We start from the raw sequence: 19,885 nt of genomic DNA, 5'->3' as shown, positions 1-19,885 counted from the left end.
AAGGATAACGTGCTTTTCTCACACAACTCCAGGGTGTCAGCCGCCAACAAGATGTCATCGACATATTGAATGAGGGCGACCCCCTCGAGTAAAACAAAGGAATCCAACTGTCGTTTCAAAGCCTGACTGTAAATACTAGGGCTTTCTGTGTAGCCCTGGGGAATTCTACAAAAACGATAAGATCTATTGTTTAATGTGAACCCAAAAAGAAATCGGCTATCGGGGTGAATGGGAATAGAGAAGAAGGCATTTTTCAAATCAATCACTGAGAACATGGTCGCCGTAGGCGGGACCAAGGTAAGCAACGTCGTGATATCGGAAACCACCGGGTACTGAGGTATCACGATCTTGTTTACCTCCCTCAAATCAATTATGAACCGATAGACCTTTGCATCCGTGTCCTTTTTCAGAATAGGGAGAATCGGACTGTTACAGATATTATAGGGAACTTCTTCCACTACTCCCACTGCGATCAAATCTTGCACAATCTGTATGAGAGCCTCCTCGCCCTCCTGGGAAATACGATACTGCGGGAGGCGCGGTAACACCGCCCCCTCCTGGACACTAATGTGGACCGGAGGAATCACCATTTGTCCCACATCTGTGTCCGAAGTCGCCCATAAAGCTCGAGGGAGGGTGGCCAACAACGCATCCTCTGATATCGTACACATCCGCCCTGACCGGGGGTAGTTGTCATTTAAGATCACCCTCACACCCTCAGGGGAGCAGCGGATCGTAGCCCTAAAGTGCTTTAACATATCAAGGCCCATAATGTTATCCGGTGTATACGGAGCAAGCAGAAACGGACAGGGCGCAGAAAAAGAATCAACCTTAAATGTAAGGGGCTGTGAAAGAGGGCTTCGGGAGAGTGTACCGTCAAACCCTACCGATGTAACCACTGAGCCGGATGGGGGAGCCCCCGGAACCAAGTACCTAGACAATGCACTACGTGTCGCTCCTGTATCTACTAGGAACTGATCAGTAGAACCTAAAACCTCAGCTGATACATAAGGACCCGTCTGATCGACCGGCACCTCAACTGATTCAGACCCCCATCCAACGCATTCCTATGCATGCTGAGAATCATGATATCCTGATCGATCAATCTCCGATACGTGATACTGATGCTGGCGATCGAAAACATTTGAGCTATCTCGGTGCTGCCCAGCGGTATCGAAACGAACATGATCGTTAGAATTCCCTCTAAAGTTCGAGGAACCCCCTCTACCTCTCGGGCCACCCGGAGTATGCCCCTGACGCGAAGCACGCAACACTGGGCAATCCCTGGCCCAATGGCCCAATTGCTTACAATACGCACACTGGTTCCTATTCAAATCAGATCGGCCCGAAGGGGGACCATAAGATCCTCCCCTTCCTCTATTATTACCCCGTCGGGGCGGGCCATATACTTGTGCCAACATTACCTTAGTCTTAAGATCTTTCGATTTCTTTTCCTCCTGGCCCTTCGCCTCGTGCTCCTGACGCTCATAATACTGAGCGATAGTCAGAAGGGCCGTCGGCGTCGCGGAGGACCAGGAACTCTCGCTCGCTTTTAAACGGGCCGCAACTGCCGGTAGCAGATTAGCCACATATTTGTCCGCGAAAAGGTGGCGGCCCGTGTCGTCAGTAAGCGACTGGCCACTAAAATCATGAAACGTTTCCTCAAAGCGCGTGAAGAAATCTGCAACTGACTCGTCAACTTTCTGTTTACATGCAGCTAACATATTCCAGTCAATCTTTTTAGGGGGAATAATTGTTTTCAACTTAGCCACAATAGCAGCAGGGAGATCTAAAATATTCTGGGGTGGTTTCTGTGCGGGCTTCCCCTCCCTGTCTTCATCCTCAAGCTCAGACCACCGGGCCTTGAAGGCAACCGCATCATCTACCTTTCGGACAGACCGCCACGTGTCCGGTGGTAGAATAAGACCAAAGAACAGGTCTATATCCGCTAAGGTCATAATGCAAGAATTCAAGGCCCCCTCGACTTCTTCATAGAAGGCCGCTGGATTCTTGCGGGGGTCAGGCAATGCATTCTTTAACGCCATAACATCGGCCCTATGCCATGGAGTATAAACCCAATTATACACAAAATATCCCCTAGCATCGGCGGAATTAATGTCCGAGCTAGTCCCCGCTCCTTTAGGAGGAACATACAAAGGCGCCGCCTCTCGCATTGGTTTAGCATGCACTACGTCATCCTTATCTGACTGGAAGGTGGATGGGTGGCCCCCTGCTGCAGACGAATCCGACTGCTTCTCCTCCTCCGTTTGTTGGCGTGCTTTCTCTCTAAGGGCCAACACCTCGTCCCGCAAAGCGAACAACCGCCGAGCCACCTCAGGAGCCTTAGGGGGAGAAAAAACACCATTACGTAATGCTCCGGCATCCGAAGACACTTCGTCAGGCTCAAGGACACTAGAATATTTTCGGAAAGCAGTAATTACTTCATCCGCGAAATGAGACAGAAAATACACCCTCTCTCTATCTTGCCACGACCCCCAAGTATGGAACAACTCCTCCTTAGACATCTTGCCCTTAAGTGCACGGAGGGAAAGTTTCCGAAGCTCAGCCATATGCTCGGCCGATAACATGGACCGTGTGTCTACCTTACCCGAAGCCGGGCCAGAATCTTGCGGCCGCGGAGCAGATGCGCCAACATAAGGGGGCGGAGAGCGATCTAGCAAATAAAAATCATCATCAGGATTATTAAGGACAGGATAAAGTGGCTGGCGAACAACATATTGACCCGAAACTTGTAGCCTACGCTCTTTCTCTTGTCTGTCCGCCTGCTCTTTGTCCTCCCGACGCTTCGCTTCCTGTGCTCGCACATGATCATTCTTCCGTTGGTCTTTATCATACAGCGCTTTCTCACGCTTCTCTCGCTCACGCACTTCCTTCACCCATAATCGCACACACTCAAACATATCCTGACGAGCACGGCGCTTACACATACACTGTTCCACATACTCAATCTTACGTATATCAAACGATCCATACAAAGGCCATCGCAACTCAGGATCCTTCTTCGTGTATTTCCTCCATACTGTGCTGTACATTATGGAAGAAAGACCATGCTTCACATACATATCCCTATTAGGCGTCCCCTCTGGGGGAGCTGGAGCAGATTCCTCGAGGTTCAACCGGTTTCCAAAACAGCAGCACCACTTACGGAGTGCGCTGAAAGCAGGCATGCTCAGAAATAATGCAAAATATGCAATATTATAAAAAATGGCGCGTAATCGTCGCGCCGTTCAAAGTTACACAGCTCTGGAGAAATCTCTCCACATTACCTGCCTATATGTGTTGCAACGCATATATTTTCACAAAGACAAATACAAAATATGACTAGTCATCATCAATCAAACTCAAATAGCCAACCCAGGCTTCAAAAACTCGGAGCAAGTACCGTACAACGGTTCTTACCAATCAAGAGTCCAGATTCCAACTGCCAAGCTCCACAATCGCCCAAACGGCTCTCACGGCAGGACCGACAGAAGAGGTCTCAGTCGATGACCGGCGCCACCCAGACGGTCAGCTCGGAAGGGAAGGAAGAAAAACCTCGGGATGCCAGGGCTAAGACGCCGCTGGCAGTGATCACGTCCCCGGCCAAACTCCTCACCTTCGTCGCGACCAGTCCTTCGAGCATCCGAGTCGCCGATGAGCCCCACGTGACGGGCGCCAATTGATGAATACAGGCCCCAGCTAGGCCCGCAAGGCACAAGGGTTCGCTCTCCTGTAACGGAATCTATAAGGAAGTTGGCACGGAAACTGCAAAGTACAAAAACAGCATTTATTACCCCTTAAGGGTGGTCCTACAATCCACACAACACCCTTCAGTATTGCATGGAGTAGCACAAAGAACATTCGTACACAGTCCCCTTTTATACACAACAGAGGGGCTCATAAGTGGGTGGATACAACATGAGGCCGAAGAACATTACCATTTATGGTCATTCTCGATACTGAATCAATACATGGGCGGAGCCAACACACTCCTTGAGCCCGCGAAACACATGGTCAAGCAAGGCTAATTATAACAGATGTGGTCAAGTCTGGGCATGCGCCAGATGGACAAGAGAGAGCTATTTATAAACTGTTACTAGGCAGATTACAAGAGCAACTAACACAAAGGTCGGACTCTCCTCGTGGCGAACACGTGGCACATGATAATACAAAATGGATTCCGAACTTCGGTCAACATAACGGAGAAAACATGATCTAAAGAGAAAACATTAATGTCTTCAGTAAATGCTTAATCACATTGCTGTTTTAATTTACAACAAGTTGGAAGTCGTTTGAGCCCCTGACACTTCAGAAAACAGGAGGAAAGCCAACAAGCCCTTCGAGTCACTTTAGTTCTGGGTTGGAGAGATGCAGGTCCAGTCCTTCTTACTACCAGGCAAAGAGGGCAGCAGGCCAGCACAGCAGAACAGGAGAACAGCAGAGTGACAGTCCTTTCAGTAGCATAGCAGTCCTTCTTCCTGGCAGATTATCCACAGGTTCAGAAGAGGTCCAGTATTTATAATTTGGTGCCCTGGTCCTGAAAGGTGGGAGGTGCTTTTAGACAGTGGCTTTGAAGTGCAGAGATGCCCTGACTCCCCTGTCCTGGCTTCATGCTGGCTAGAGTGACAATGCAAGACTGTTAAGTCCTTTTGTGTGTGGACAGGGCACAGCCTATTCAGATGAAAGTGTGGTAGTGCTTAGCTCTGCTCCCCCTGCCTCCCCCGATCAAGCCAGTTAATGGCTCATTGCGGGACATCAAGTCACACCTAAGCTCCCATTGTGTGTGACTGACTAGAGGGATTGCACAGAGGCAGGCTGAAGGCACAAAATGGCTAAAGTAAGAAAATGCCAACATGGCTAATGTAAGAAAATGCTAACTTTCTAAAAGTGGTATTTTCCAAATTACAATTTAATATCCGGCTTCCCATAAATTGTGATTTTAATTTGTGAGTCCAGAGACACTAAACTTGAAAAGTCTAATTTTTCCCAATTGGGAAATACACTTAAAAGATGTATTAAGGTAATCTCAATGCTATCCTATGGGACAGATATGCCTTGACACAGTACAACATTAATGTCAGTGTTTTTCGAGGCTACTAGACCCAGTATTCGAAGGAAAAACCCTGGACTCCATGCATGGACCTGTGAAAGTTGGCAGCTATGAAAATCTATTTGATTTAATTGACTATAATGTTGCTCTAACTTTTTAAGAATCTGGGGCACATACAAGGTTCTCGTGACAACTGTCTTGCCACTTGGTTCACAAATGGCACTGCAGGTGGGGCAGGAATGGTTCTAAGTCAATGTGTAAAAAAACTATCACTTTTATTAAGTATGTTTAAAAACTATCACTTTTCTTAAGACGTCTAAGTACAGTGCTACAATGTGATGTATTAATGTCAAGGCTTCCATGTGTTAACGGAATGCACTTTTTGAAAAATTATTTCTGAAGAGAATTTATTTTATTTTATATGATGTTTGTTGTATGATTTACATGGTAAACATTTTCGTGTCTCGGCTTGTGCATAGCCCTAATTGATAAACCAGACCCCTGACTCGGCTCTCCTTGTAAATTTACTTGCTCGCCCACGGCTAATTTCCATTCGTAGAACTCTTTCTTGCCTCAGTCAACGCTACAACTGTGTTTACACTACCCAACAGAAAAAAATGTTCAATCAACGTACCAATCACAGACTTTCGTCATAGAAGGCAGCAGGCGGGGGAGTAGTATCTATACTAGCGCGCATGCGTCGTTGGATACTGCCGTTGCTCCTGCGACGCCCTCCCTTAGAGTCGCTCTTTCAATGACGGCGGTTGAAGGTGTTCAGGTCAGCGGAGTGTTAGGTCGTTCCTTCCGCCTGTGCGCTTCCCCGGGTCGCAGCAATGATGGCGGCCGGTAGGACCAGCGCTATCGCTGCGGGCGTGTGTGGGGCTCTTCTGCTCGGTTATTGCATTTACTTTGACAGAAAAAGGCGCAGCGACCCTGGCTTTAAACACCGACTGCGGGAACGTGAGTATTGCTGGTCCTACCTTAAAGGGATGGCGGAAGTGTCTGCTACAGTCACCAATTGCATTGCAACCTCCGAGTGCAGAGCCAAGATTGTAGAACGTGCGCTGTATCATGTCAACGGCTCCGAGTGCACAGCCAAGCTTGTAGAACGTGCGCTGTATCATGTCAACGGCTCCTGGATCAGATGGCGTTGAGAAAAGTATCTCTCGCCACCCGAGAGCGAAATTACTGAACCCCAACCACCCTACTGTTCTTGAGACATTATGTATCCTCCCTCCCCCAATTGATGGGGTTCTCTTTTTTTCGTATCTCGCAAAAAACGTAGCTTTAAGAGCACGGTTCGAGCTGGTGTCTAACTCCACGTGATGGGGCACAGTTTCCGATCAGGTTATCGATATTTGTAGTGTGTCATTTCCTCGTTGGCGCTGGCTAGCTACCACTCTCGTATGTTATTCGTGATATACAATAGAAGAGTTCCCATCAGTTTACAGGTAAGAGATTGGCAGTAACTATTAAAGGGTCATATCAAGAAACGGCGTTACAGTTATCGCCACTTTAGGGGCAGAAAACTGCCGCTAAAGCGGCGATAAAATGCCTGATAATATGCCCTTGAAAATTCCCATAGAAGCCCATGTTCTGGTGTCAACATGGGCTTCTATTGGAATTCTCTGCGGCATATTATCTAGCCCAAAAGCGGTGATAATTTTAATGCTGTGCTTGATAATATTCCCCCATATGTCCTAATTTAGGAGCATATTAACAACAGCCAGCGATAGCCGTGCTTAGCGATAATTATATTATCGCAGGCTATGTCTGGTATTTATCACTTTGGTAGCGCGTTATTAACAACGTGTTACTCCAGGGCGATAAAAATTCCAGAGATAGCGATGTTATCGCCCTTTTGCAGGGAACATCGCTGGTTTTCCAGCGATGTTCCCTGCAAAAGGGCGATAACCTTGCTGATACAACCCACAGGATCGTATCAGCATAATCCACCCCATATGTTAGGGATGGCTAAGTCAGGAAATTAGCAGACGTTAGGTTCGACAAAATCTAATGTGTGCTAAAATCATGTAGGCTGCCCTGTAAATATCGCGATGCATACATCAGCGATATTTGCAAGGTAGTCCATCTTGGGTACGCCCAGTAACGCCCGCTTTGCATCTCATTGGAGATGCAAAGTGAGGCGTTGGGGAAAAGGGGTGCTAACATGCGATTATGCCTGTTAGCACCCTCTTGTAAATAGGGACCTGGTTTTATCTCTGCTTTTTTGGGCTTTGTAAGCCAAAAAAGCGGAGATAAAGGCCTTGTAAATATGCCCCTTGGAGAGATTGTATGCTACCTAATATTTCCATGACAGCCAAGTGAGTACAGTTCAGCCCTGAAGAAGTGTAATGGGCGAAGCACGTTAGATAAATTTGAACAAAGTAAATACAATGCATTCATAAGGTGTTACTAGTTTAAAAAGCAGCGAGATTTGTGACTGTATAGACTCTTATTCGCGCAGCCCAAAGTAAGTATTGATGAGGTAATGTAGTACCAAATAACTATTGCAGGACAAACCTATGCGATATAGAATTATAGAAGGTTTTTTGTATATCAGGAGTCTTATGTGCATTTAAACGCCGGGACGTTTGTCCAGTATTATGTAAAGATGCTCACCCTTATTAGATTTGTGTAAAATAATGTTCAGAGAGAATGTTGACATGGCCCTGGGGATGTACGTGGTGTTGTGGAAAGCTGCGGCAGATCATTTTTGAACCGATTGACTTGTTTGAATTTTTAGGTCTCACCTAGCATTGCAGCGCGCATGCGCTGCGAGACATATTGTGGATGAGATTTCAGAAGGGGACTTGAAGCCCCGCCCCTTATTTTCATGTGCTGGCGTCAACGTTTATGTAAAACGCTAGCCTTTAATTGGAACTGAGCCTTTTTGTTTTCTGCCCTTTCTCCTTTTCGTCCGGCCCACCCGGACTGGATTGTCTGCTTTTCGGCTGTCGTGAAGGTATTTCTTATCTTTAATAAGAGTGTTTCTTCTCAACCTCGCCCTCCCTTGTTTAACGAGTGAATAGATGGCCCAGTTCCTCCATGGATACTTTGTCAGTCCAGTCACGAACCAACTAGCCTGGAAATGTAGTTCAATTGAGGCAACCTAGAAGTAACGCTTCCTGAATACATTTGGTTGTTACAGGAAATCCCAAGTCTTGAAAACGTGCAATCGTCGAGCGCTTGGTTAGTTTTACTTTCATAGAGCTAAATACTGCGATGTATTCTTTCAAAAGTTCGGACAATCGAGGGACATTGGATAGCACAAGATCACACACCGAGAAGTGTAAAAGACAGGTTTTGCACGCCAGTCCCCTGGTCAAATCATCGACAACCTTGTTATTTCTGTCTTCTATTGGTGAAGCGCATCGTTCGCCTATCAAGGCGCGATTTGTCATTCGAGTACATTTAGTTGTCAACCCATGCCTCCTAGAGACACGCCCACCTCTCTCCTCTCCTGACTTTGTCCAGCGCTGCCGCCGAAGAGACATTATTCTGAAGGGAGATGCTTGAAAGCGCCACTGCTCTCCGGCTGTGAGGCCGGAGAATGGGAACAACCCCCCTCTTCAGTGTTTTGTTTGGCTACAAGGTGACCAGAGCTGGGGTTCAGCTCACTACCGCACGTGATATTGGAAGCAGCGAAGAAAATAAAATTAGTCTGAAATGCGTTTAAATTAATAGAAAAGGTTCACATTGTGGCAGCTAAAAAAACGCAAGCTGAGCCCATAGTGGGGTTTTTTATCGAAATAACAGGATATATCTTTATTCCCCCTACCATGAAGTGCTCTTGCATGGAAATATTTTTACGGGTAGACCGTAGTTGTGATCTTTTAATGCACCAGCATTAGCTTTTGATAATTGTTAAACTTTTAATAATAAACAAAGACAATAGCCTGCCCCCCCCCCCCCCACATTCAACGCCAGGCAGTCGCAGAGTTGCAGTGCATTTCTGCTCTGTCCCTGCACCACGTTTCTATACTCTGTGCTCAGATTTTTACTCCCTGAGCAGGCGGTGGTACGAGGCACCCTTCCCGCTGGTTTAAGAAAAACTATTGCCATATAGTGACTTCTCAGGCTTGATAGCCGGCCAATGAGAGAAACTCTGAAGTCCCCTTCCGATATGTTAAAAGGGGGGAGCAATTCACGGTTCTATGCAGCGCCTACACTGGACAGAAATTAATGCTTCACGAAGGGGAAAAAACTGACATTTACAATGCCAATAGCTCAATGTCATTGTGAGACCTATTGCATTGTAAATGCTTGTCAGGTCAAGCATCAGCGCGCATGCGCTGACTGCAAGACATGCTGTAATCAATATACCGGAAGTGTAATCCTACCTTCAGCTTGAGTTGGTCACACCTGCATTGCTTGTTTTTTGTGGCTCCTTATTGGTGCTGCTCTCGACACTTGACTTCCGTTTTTTTAGTTCAGGCGCATCCGCTAACTTCAGTTTCCTTATACTGTAGTTTATTTACTACTTTCCTTTGGTTAGTACTTGTTTAAAATTTTAATTTGTGCTAATGTTACTATGTACATGGATGCAGTGCTTAATGTTTTAACACTGCGCCCTCTCAACTTTCTTTGCAGCAGCATAGAAGGTACACGGTCTTCGTGCACACGTTTTATTTACACTGCCGCCGCGCTCTGTTTTAGCACAGCGCCGGGCTTGTATTTTAGGTACTATTTACGTAGCTAAATGCTGCGCTCAGCAATGTACCATCCCCTGACCTTGAAAATGTGAGCGCCCTCCTCCGCCTCTATTCATCTGCAAACCTGCACGTCGTGCCTTTTTAAAATAATTTTTATTAGCATGTCACAGAATCTGTTGTATTCAAAATCGCGTTTAAATACTGTCTAAGCTCATGTATAATTGTAATTAAGACGGGGCACAAAGTCGGAGATATTCGCAGTGAAAGGGTATGAACAAACTAATAAGATCTGCTACCTTTCCACACACGTTTACTGTCTGTTATCCGAGTTGATTAATAAACTAACCAACTCATACCTTGTTCAATCAAGACATTTGTAGAGTGCACTACTCACCTGTGAGGGTCTCAAGGCGCTAAGGGGGTGGGGGGAGCAGCTATTGGGCGAACAGCCAGGTCTTGAGGAGTCTCCTGAAGGTCAGCAGGTCTTGGGTCTGCCGTAGGTGGGCGGGGAGGGTGTTCCACATCTTGGCGGCGAGTTTGGAGAATGATCTGCCGCCGGTGGTCGTTTGACGGATGTGTGGGACGAGGGCAAGGTCAGCGGAGCGAAGCTGGCGGTTCGGGTGTAGAAAGATAGTCGTTCGTTAAGGCATGCTGGTCCGGCGTTGTGGAGTGCTTTGTGGGCGTGGGTGAGGAGCTTGAAGGTGATCCTCTTGTTGACCAGGAGCCAGTGCAGGTCTCTCAGGTGGGTGGTGATGTGGCTTGGGCGTCCGTGGATGAGGCGGGCTGAGGCGTTTTGTATGTGTTGGAGTCTCTTCTGGAGTGTGGCCGTGGTTCCTGCGTAGAGGGCGTTGCCATAATCCACCCTGCTGCTGACGAGTGCTTTGGTGACCGTCCTTCTGGTTTCAGTGGGGATCCATCTGTAGATCTTTCGGAGCATGCAGATGGTGTTGAAGTAGTAGGAGGAGACGGGGTTAACTTGCCAGGTCATGGAGAGCGTGGAGTAAAGGACGAAACCCAGGTTGCGTGCGTGGTTGATGGGTGTCGAGGCAGCTCCCAGCGTGGCCGGCCACCAGGAGTCGTCCCATGCTGCGGGGTGGATCCGAGGATGAGGACCTCAGGCTTGTCCAAGTTCAGCTTCAGCCGGCTAGTCTTCATCCAGTCTGCGACGGCCTTCATTCCCTCATGGAGGTTGGATTTGGCGGTGGCCGGGTCCTTGGTGAGGGAGAGGATCAGCTGGGTATCGTCGGCGTAGGAGACAATGCAGAGGTGGTGTGCACGGATGATGTTGACAAGCGGTGCTATGTAGATGTTAAAAAGGGTCGGGCTGAGGGATGATCCATGGGGTACGCCGCAGGTGATTGTGGTGGCTTCGGATCTGAAAGGGGGAGGGGGACTCTTTGTTCTGCCGGTGAGGAAGGAGGTGATCCAGTCCAGGGTTTTGTCTCGGATCCCTGCGTTGCAGAGGCGTGTGCACAGGATGTGGTGGCAGATGGTGTCGAAGGTGGCCGAGAGCTCCAGGAGGATGAGGGCCGCGGTTTCGCCGTTGTCCAGTATGGTTCTGATGTCATCAGTGGCTGTGATGAGGGCGGTTTCGGTGCTGTGGTTGCTGCCAAATCCGGATTGGGAATGTCCAGGACGTTGTTCTCTTCCAGGAAGCATGTCTGTTAGCCGTATTTTCAATGAGCAGGGAAATGGTTCGGTAGTTCTTGAGGTCCTTTGGGTCTGCCTTGGGTTTCTTGAGTAGGGCGTTGATCTCAGCGTGTTTCCAGTTTTCCGGGAAGGTGGCGGTCTCGAAGGAGCTGTTGATGATTTTTCGGAGTTGGGGTGCGATGATGGAGCTTGTCTTGTTGAAGATGTGGCGGGGGCAGGGGTCGGAGGGTGAACCGGAGTGGATGGTGTTCATGATTTTGATGGTGTCTTCGTCGTTGACGTGGTTCCAGGAAAGCAGGAGGTCGGTGTGTTTGGTGGGTGTTGAGCGTCTGTTGTTGGCATCTGGGTGTCGAAGCTGCTGTGGATGTCTGCGATCTTGCGGTGGAAGAAGGTGGCCAGGGATTCGCAGAGTTCTTGCGATGGTGGGATGTCGTTGGAGCTGGAGCAGGCGGGTTTTTTCACGATGTTGAAGAGCTCTTTGCTGTTGTCACCGTTGTTGTCGATCTGTTCCTTGAAGGAGGTTCTTTTGGTGGATCGGATGAGTTGATGGTGTTTGCGTCTGGCATTCGTAAGGGCGGCGTGATTGTCTGGTCGTTGTGCCACTGCTTCTCGAGTCTTCGGCAGTTGTGCTTGGAGTTCTGGAGGTCGGCGTTGGACCAGATGGCTCTCGTGTTGGTGCGTTTGTTGGAGGGTTTCCTGATCGGGGCGAGGGTGTTGCCGCAGTCATTGATCCATTGCCTGAAGTTGTGGGCTGCTCCGTCGGTCTCGGAGGGCTCGGGTGGAGGGTTTCGGGCGAGAGTGGAGATGAGCTGGTCTTCGGTGACTTTTTTCAAGCTGCAGTGTGGGATCTGTTGTGGTTGGTTTCTCGCGGTGTGTTTCTTGAAGGACTATTTCTAGTTATGTACTATTTTAAATGTTATATGTAATAGTTGTGTACTATTTCTTTAAATCCTAAGCCTCCTCCACCTTACCAGTTTGTGTACTGCAGCCATACTGGAAAGAGAGGACTGATCTCCAAAAAACAGTGAGTGTTCTCATTGGCCGATTGCCTCATCAATCATGTAGATCAATGTACTCTGCACTAGCGGGCACTTTTTAGCTGTCAGTTGTGCTAGGCAGTGAGGATGTTCAGACAGTTCTCACAAGTGAAATATTAACTTGACCAGAAATGTCTTCGTAGTATGGCAAAAAAGGGGGAAGGTATCAAGTAATCGTTCATAAATATACTTTGGTAAATTATACTTTGTTCCTGTTTTAAGGATGTTGCTTCTAAAAGTTTATGCTCCGTTTTGTCTCACGTTGGATTTAAATTAATTTTATTACTTAATTCAAATTAATTTTATTACTTTATTCATTCTATCGCTTCATATTCCCCATGGTGAAAGAGTCTGAATTAAATTATTGGCACACGGTTAGCAGTTAGATGCGCTGTGTGCTTCAGTTTTGAACATTGTGCTTTTACCAGTTTATCCCTCGACTACATCGATCGTAACTGGGCGTATAAATTAGCTAAACGAATTTCTCATGGATTTTTTCAGCCCGGTAAAATATAATGATGCGTTATTCCCGTGGAAGTTGAGGTTTCACAAATAGACCTAATCATGTTGCATTATTTGCACCGTAGAGGCCGGCTGTATGTCCGGTAGCTCAGTGTGCCAAACGTGCATTTTAAGGACACACACAGGGATTAAAAATGCTGCGAATTGCTCTAAAATAATCTTCTCAAAGTTACTGTTGATGAACGTTTTGAATCTCAAGGCCAAAGTTAACCTTTTCTGATTATAAATACTTTGTTTTATTTAGTTGGATTTCGCTTAAACAGACTATGGTTCTGGTTTTTCCCATATGATGCAACAGCTGTCATGAACGTACTAGAATAATCTGAAGAAATTGAAAGCTCCTCAAAGCCGTAAAATGTACCCTGTTATCTGCTAGCTGGTTGTTCTCGATTGTGTTCATCCATGGGGAGCAATTGTGGCATCCCTGATCCTCTAGCTAGGCAATTTTCAGAAGATTAAGATTACTCACTCGAACTCTAGACACCCAGGGGAATCCAGGATGGGGTGACTTGTGTGGTTCTCCAGGTTCTGTTTCCCAGAATCCCTTGCAAACCTCCAATTTTGTCCAAAAAACTAATTTCCTCAATTCTGTGATGGAAAGTTCTGGCATCTGCGTGGATCCTTAAACTTCTACTCACCCAAGCGTTCCCCAAAGTCTCCTGATAAAAATGCTACCTCACTTGTTTGGGTGGGCCAAGTGCCTGCAGCTGGGAAGGGCCCAAAACGTATTGTGGAGACATCAAAATTACCTATCCCAAAACAACCTGGTTTTGGAAGCGAGGTCACCTTGGATTTTGGCCCCGGTGGCCATCTATGGAAACCTTCCAAACCCAGACATTTCTGAAAACTAGATACTGGGGGGGTAGGGGAGTCTGGGAATGTGTGTCTTGCGTGGATTCCCCCAACACTTGCCTACCCAAAATCCCCAGCAAACCTCATTTAGCTGAAAAATACAAAATGTTCTCACGTTTGTGTGGGATTACCGTGCCAGCACAGATGTCCATCACGCAGCGTTCCCCTCCGTCTCCTGGGTAAAATGATGCCTCGCTTGGGAGACAAAGACTCTGGCAATTATTTTTTGGGGTGGGTGGGGGCATTTGCATGCCCATTATGGGCAGCCCACACCCCTATGCTTAAAAAAAAAAAAGTCCTGATGCCTAGTGGGTTTTTTGCCCTGGGGGTAAGAATTGGGGGCTATTGCCCCTGTCTGCCTATTGAAAGACAAAATATGTCACAGATAAATTGGGGGGAACAAAGGCCCTTGACCATGGAGCCCCTTCCCTGTGTCCATTGGGTGAATCCCTGCTTGGGGATCGCCCACTGAGGTGATCCCCATGCAGGGATCCACTAGGGAGGGGTATCATTGGAAAGGAGAGATTCTCCCCTTTCCAATGAAACCTCTCCTGCCTTTCTACGTTCTTGGGTGGGGGGGGGGGTCTAAGATAGCCCCACGAGCACGTAGAAAGTGAAACTGAAATGAGCTAATCGACTCATTGCAGTTTCGATTTCACTGAAACGATGCCAGTACGACGTGTGCGCTGCTAGTCATTTCAGTGAAACAAACTAAACAGCCTCTTGAGCTGGGCAAGCTCTTCTCCAGTTCCTGAGATTATATAGGGGAAAGGAAATCCCATTTCCTGTGCCATGTCGTCTGACGCGCGTGAGCCGTCCAACGCACATGAGCACTATTGTGTCTGACTGCTTCCACACGCAAAGGGTTATGGCTCTCCAACTGTTTTGTGCGTCTTTGTGGTAGCCAAAGTGTCAATTGTAGATTTAAGGTAAATAGCTCACGCAGGCGTTACTTTCGTCTTTCTTCTTCTCTTTAACAGGGAAAATGGTTATCACTCTCCTGTTGCATGGCTTACTGCCAGTAGACTCTTGTGGACTAGTGGTTCTTTTTTTAAAAAAAATTCCAAGGATGATACTTAACAGTCTCCACAATGGCTTTGGGATAACATAGTCTATCATTATAAAATTCATGTAGGATGGTTGCCGCAGCTTGTCGCCAAATTATTGTGAAGAAATCACCCCCATCCGTGTTAATTAAGAGGCATTCATTTCGATTAAGCAGAAGCTTAACGGAAGCCATATTCCTACAGCTGTTCAGCCGGAGGCTATCGTTCAACACCTCAGTACAAGCCCATAACAGCAGACAAATGCATGGCCGGTTGGCTGCCTCTGTGACATGTAAAGGCCACTTGGGAAATTCCTGGCTAAGGTGGTGATAGTCCTGCTCCATAGCAACATATCCTGGTGCATTTCTAGCCAGACAAAAGTGGCCCTGTGCATTATACCCAGCTTACAGAATAGTAATTGTAAATATTTGACACATCTGAGACTGTCTAGTGGCTTGTCAAATTCTCAGGCCAGTCATGTTGAGTGACTGATTTGGAAATGAGGGACTCCAAATTCAAACCTTTTACCATAGGAGGGATTCATTTTTTTTTTTTTTAAGTCGCACCTTTGAATTTCATACAAATTGAGTTGCATGTTTAGGAGAACCTCCTCGAAATGCTACAGGTCAAGATGGGAATCTTGATTCCATTACTGATTTACCTAAGCCTCTTACTTTATCTCCTAATTGGTCTTTGAAGTACGGTGTAGGCCACAGAAGGCTTGGCTAGGGCATACTTAGTGTTTCTGAATTCCAGTAATGTTTGCCAATTTACAGCAGCCCCTTGAGCCCCGCAGGCAGGAGACCTCCAACCCTTTGTGCGAGCCTCATTCAGTCAAGAGTCAATTAATATCTGTGAGAAATGGGGGGCCTCGTTTTGCATTTCGCCATTGTATAAAGGAGGACTAGGAAGTTCTTTATGTTGAGATTTTCTAGCGGTCTTATTAGTGAATTGAGGTGATTTATTCATTTGTTGTGAACTTGAACAAGAAATGACTCCTGTTGAGGTTAGTAATTGTGTATGTTTTCAATGTCCATTGTCGCCAGATGTGAGAAAACAGGTCAGCCTGTCTCCTTATCAATTGCAGGTATCCAGAGATTAGGCACACCTAATCTTCTCATTTGCTGTTTTTTATATATTGCATCAAAATTGATTTGCAGTTTTCTACCAGATGTAACACTCTCAAATATGTATATATACTTTTTGTTTATAGGCAGGAGGAGGCAAAAGATCGACCAAGAGAGAGAAGGATTGTCCAAGGTAAGATAATTCTCACTGTTCATAAGAAAACATAACTTGGTGTACTTTGCTGTCGAAGAGGGAGTTAATGTATGCACTTTGCTTTGCTGCAAGCTTGTAATGGGACTTGCCTCTTAACTTAATTATAGTTCACATAGGTGAGCAGAAATCAGCACAGTAGTGACATTCCCTTTTGGTTGCCAAGGAACCACATGTGTGCTACTGTGAAGTGGCATACTGATTGCACATCACAAGCAGTGGCCACAGTATCTCTTTGCAAGGATATTCCTAACCATTTTTGTACACTATGCAGCTTTGTTTAACTTTTGTGAGGTGCCACCCATATAGCTTGCTTGAATGGGGACAAGGGGGTTTGAAAGTTAGTTCCACTGTGGTCTGTATGTCGGTGCTTGGGGCCATATCCAGACCTCCTAGGATATTGCAACATGGATTAGTTAATTTTGTGAACAGTATTTAGATATTTGCGACAATTCATTTTAACACTCACCATAGCTTTCTACACTAACGCAAAGTTACTTCCTCCTGCGTATGTGCTACCATGTCCTAATCTAGGAGGTCTTTGGGACACACTCACTCCAAGATGAATCGCTCAGTGGTGAAGCAATGCATGGGCGTTTTTTATATGCTGTTGCTCCTTTCAACACTACCAGGACATGTCTTGTGAGAACTGACATATGATTAGCTATCCTATGCCTAAAGTTATTTGTCAGTCTCTTCTGAAATTGGTGCTGTCAAAGCTTCTGTACCATGTTGTTCTTAACCCTGCAGAATAAGTGCCTTTGCTTGATGAATTCATTAACAACTTGGGCCTTGACTACGTTTTTCCACCTTCTCAATGGCCTTTTTCAAATTCTTAATTGATCTTCCTCACTTATCTGTTTATTCTGAGTGAGCATCAATCTTGTCCATGCAACACTGTCTAGGAACGGTTGCAACTACCTGAACGAGGATTGAATTGTTTGTGAAGATTATGTGAAGGTACTCTAAACAATCAAATACCTTTATTGTCAAAAGTGTCTGATTCTGAAAGTGATCCTTCAGACATGGAATGGTTTTACACATCTGTCACGATATCCAATTGAACTATAATTTTACTTGATGTTACTGCAGAGATAAGCTGCAGGGTATGTGGACTGGTCTGTAAAGATGGTCTTTATCGCGTTTTCACAGAAATAAAAAAAAAAGTCAATCGATTTGAAAACAGAAAGCTGGGGCCAAAATATTCATGAGAAATTTGTTTAAAAACGCATCAAATTGTATCCTGATTAACAACAACAAAAGCACATTTACACCAATCAGTCAGGATTTATAGAGGGCACTAATCAACCGTGAGGGCACCCAGGCCCTGGAATCGGCTGAATTTGAAGAGCAGTTCCCAAGTCTTTTTCTAAATTCCTGGAAGGGAGATGTCCTAAGGTGGATGGGGATGCAGTTTTGGGATTTTGCGGCGTGGTGGGAGAAGGAACGGCCTCCACTGTTGCTGCGGGGAGTGTGAGTGAGGGTGAGACTCGCAGAGCGTAGGGGTCTGGCGAGGTGGTGGAAGCTCAGGATGTGGTTGAGGTATGCAGGTCCTTGGTTGCGAAGGGCTTTATAGGCATGAGTCAACAGCTTGAATTGGCATAATTTGTGTACGGTGATCCAGTGGAGGTTCCTCAGACAGGTGGATATGTGGGTTCGTCTTGGGAGGCTCAGATTGTCTGGCTGCTGTGTTCTGTATGACTTGGAGTATTTTTGTGAGGTGTGCTGTGAGTGCAGCATATAGAGCGTTGCCATAATCCAGGCAGCTGGTGTCGAGGGCTCGCTTGATGGTCCGTCTGGTGAAGATTGGGAGCCACTTGAAAATGTTGCGGAGAGTGAAGAAGCAGGCAGAGGACTGTGTCGATCTGGTTCTTCCTGTTAAATTTGTTGTCCAGAATGATACTGAGACTAAAAAACAGAAGAATGACTAACATAACTGAAAAGGGCGAAACATTGGATACTAAAAACAACTAGCTGAAAATATAATAAAAACTGACTGAAATTTAAAAGTACGTTAAAAAGCATGATCCATTGTCCACTTCATAAGTAAAAAAAAAAAAAAAAAAAAACCATGATGAAGCCCACCAAAAATTGAAAAACTCCCATAACGGCAAACGAGGTGAAAATATATGAAATCTCAAGTTGTACAGCTACCATTTTAAGTACTGTCCTATGAAAATCAATCTTCGTTCTGCTCCACTCAGAACAGTCCAGACAAACTCTTTAGTTGGTCACAACCAGCATGGGGTTGCTTGTGTTACCGTCTAGAGGAGACCTGGCCTGGTACTTCAGTCTGGGCTGTTACAGTTGGTGCAGGACCATGTCCGATTTGCCTATGAAAGGTATGTTTTTTAGGGTGAAAAACGCAGGTCTGTAATGTGGCCCAATTGCCTGTGACTGATGGAGGGAATGGTTGAATAAATGCCACTTTGATGATTGTTGCTTTTGTGTTCAGGAAGCCAAAATGTTTGAAGTATGGTGGGTCCCCTTCATCACTTCCTTGATAGAGGCATACCAGCTGTTTTATAGGTGTGAAGTGGCCGATGGGACCAAAATTGGATGCAAGAAGTGAGGAAATGCAAGAGAACCAGCGAAATAAGACTGGACATTAAATTTACGCACTGAGTGATACCCAGTCTCCAGGCAGTCCTTTCTTAAGCTCTTCATGCCTAGGCTGATAGTGGAAGACCGAAGCAGAAGGCAAATCCAGATAGGCTTTTATGAAATAATTGCAGGCTGCTTCCAAAAGTGGCAATTAAGCGATTATTGCAAATTACTACATCATGGAGGCTTTGCTTCTTCAGTGTGACACTTAATGTATGGTTTGAAAAGATAACTGGTTGGCTGAATAAAGAAATAGATGAGGAGCAAGACATGTCATAGGCGCAGCAGAAAATACTCTGCCCTAGCTTGTTTTAAGTTTAGGCAGTTTCTGCCTATCGGCATGTTGAGACATCCGAACCTTTAAAATGTGTGCAAGCTAGCATTGTATGACGCAAACCTTTGTTTAAATATTTAAAGAAAGTTAAACCAAATTGGATAGTCTGCCTCGTCCTGCTTCGACCCACTGAGCCCCATAAACATTCAAATGTCCATGCCTTCTATAAAGCGATCTTTGAAATTGAGAACACACACACATAGTTTCAAGCAGATAATGGCAATTGAAAAAATCTCTGTACCTTATGTGAAAACCTTGGTAGAGTAGACGGCGTAGTGAAAACATTTTGAACATCTAACCCCCCCTCTCCCTCAAACTCTGCATCTAAGAGAAGCAACCCTCAACCACATCACCCCATTTACCTGACTCGATAAACTTTCATGGCTAACCCCACCACCACCAGGTCCTTGGAGGCTAGATCTAATTAATATTTCGATCTAGTAACATTAATGCACTTAGTACACAACACAGATGGCATTTCCCCCCTCTTTTCTGACTACAAGTCATCTTTAACGTTGTTTAGTGTAATGTAAAACATTTTATGCTAATTTAGTCCCTCTTGAAGAGCCCACGGCTGGGGATGGAAAAGAGGGACCTGGAGAGGGCTACAAGGAAGGAACGAGATTGTTGGCATCTTGGGAACTTGAACTTTAACAGGGACCTGGAAAGGCAATGCGGCAGCAAGAGCAGGATGAACGGAGAAGGACTTGGCAGTGGACAGGTGCAGAAGCTCTTGAACCAACCAACCCCCCCCTCCTCCTTTCCTCCCTCATTATTTACAATTGGTCTTCAAAATAGCCTCTTCCTAGTTGATATATTTACCTGTGTGGCCAAAGTTAAGGATATAGTGGTAGTCT

The 19,885-nt window shown here is 46.0% G+C and overlaps 1 protein-coding gene across 1 annotated transcript in view; it reads left to right on the top strand.

Moving 5' to 3' along the window:
- The first annotated feature begins 5,794 nt into the window (after positions 1-5,794).
- TOMM20 (translocase of outer mitochondrial membrane 20) overlaps positions 5,795-19,885 on the top strand; it is a 65,434-nt gene continuing 51,343 nt past the window's right edge. The window contains exons 1-2 of the mRNA XM_085648775.1: positions 5,795-6,010; positions 16,026-16,072. Coding sequence (XP_085504901.1) covers positions 5,884-6,010; positions 16,026-16,072 — 174 coding nt within the window. The 5' untranslated portion in view covers positions 5,795-5,883. The remainder of the gene's footprint in view (positions 6,011-16,025; positions 16,073-19,885) is intronic.

This window comes from Triturus cristatus, chromosome 3_2 (assembly GCF_964204655.1).
Source record: "Triturus cristatus chromosome 3_2, aTriCri1.1, whole genome shotgun sequence".
NCBI lineage: Eukaryota > Metazoa > Chordata > Amphibia > Caudata > Salamandridae > Triturus > Triturus cristatus.
Note: the sequence above shows the minus strand (reverse complement) of the source record. Positions and strands in the feature narration are given on the sequence as shown.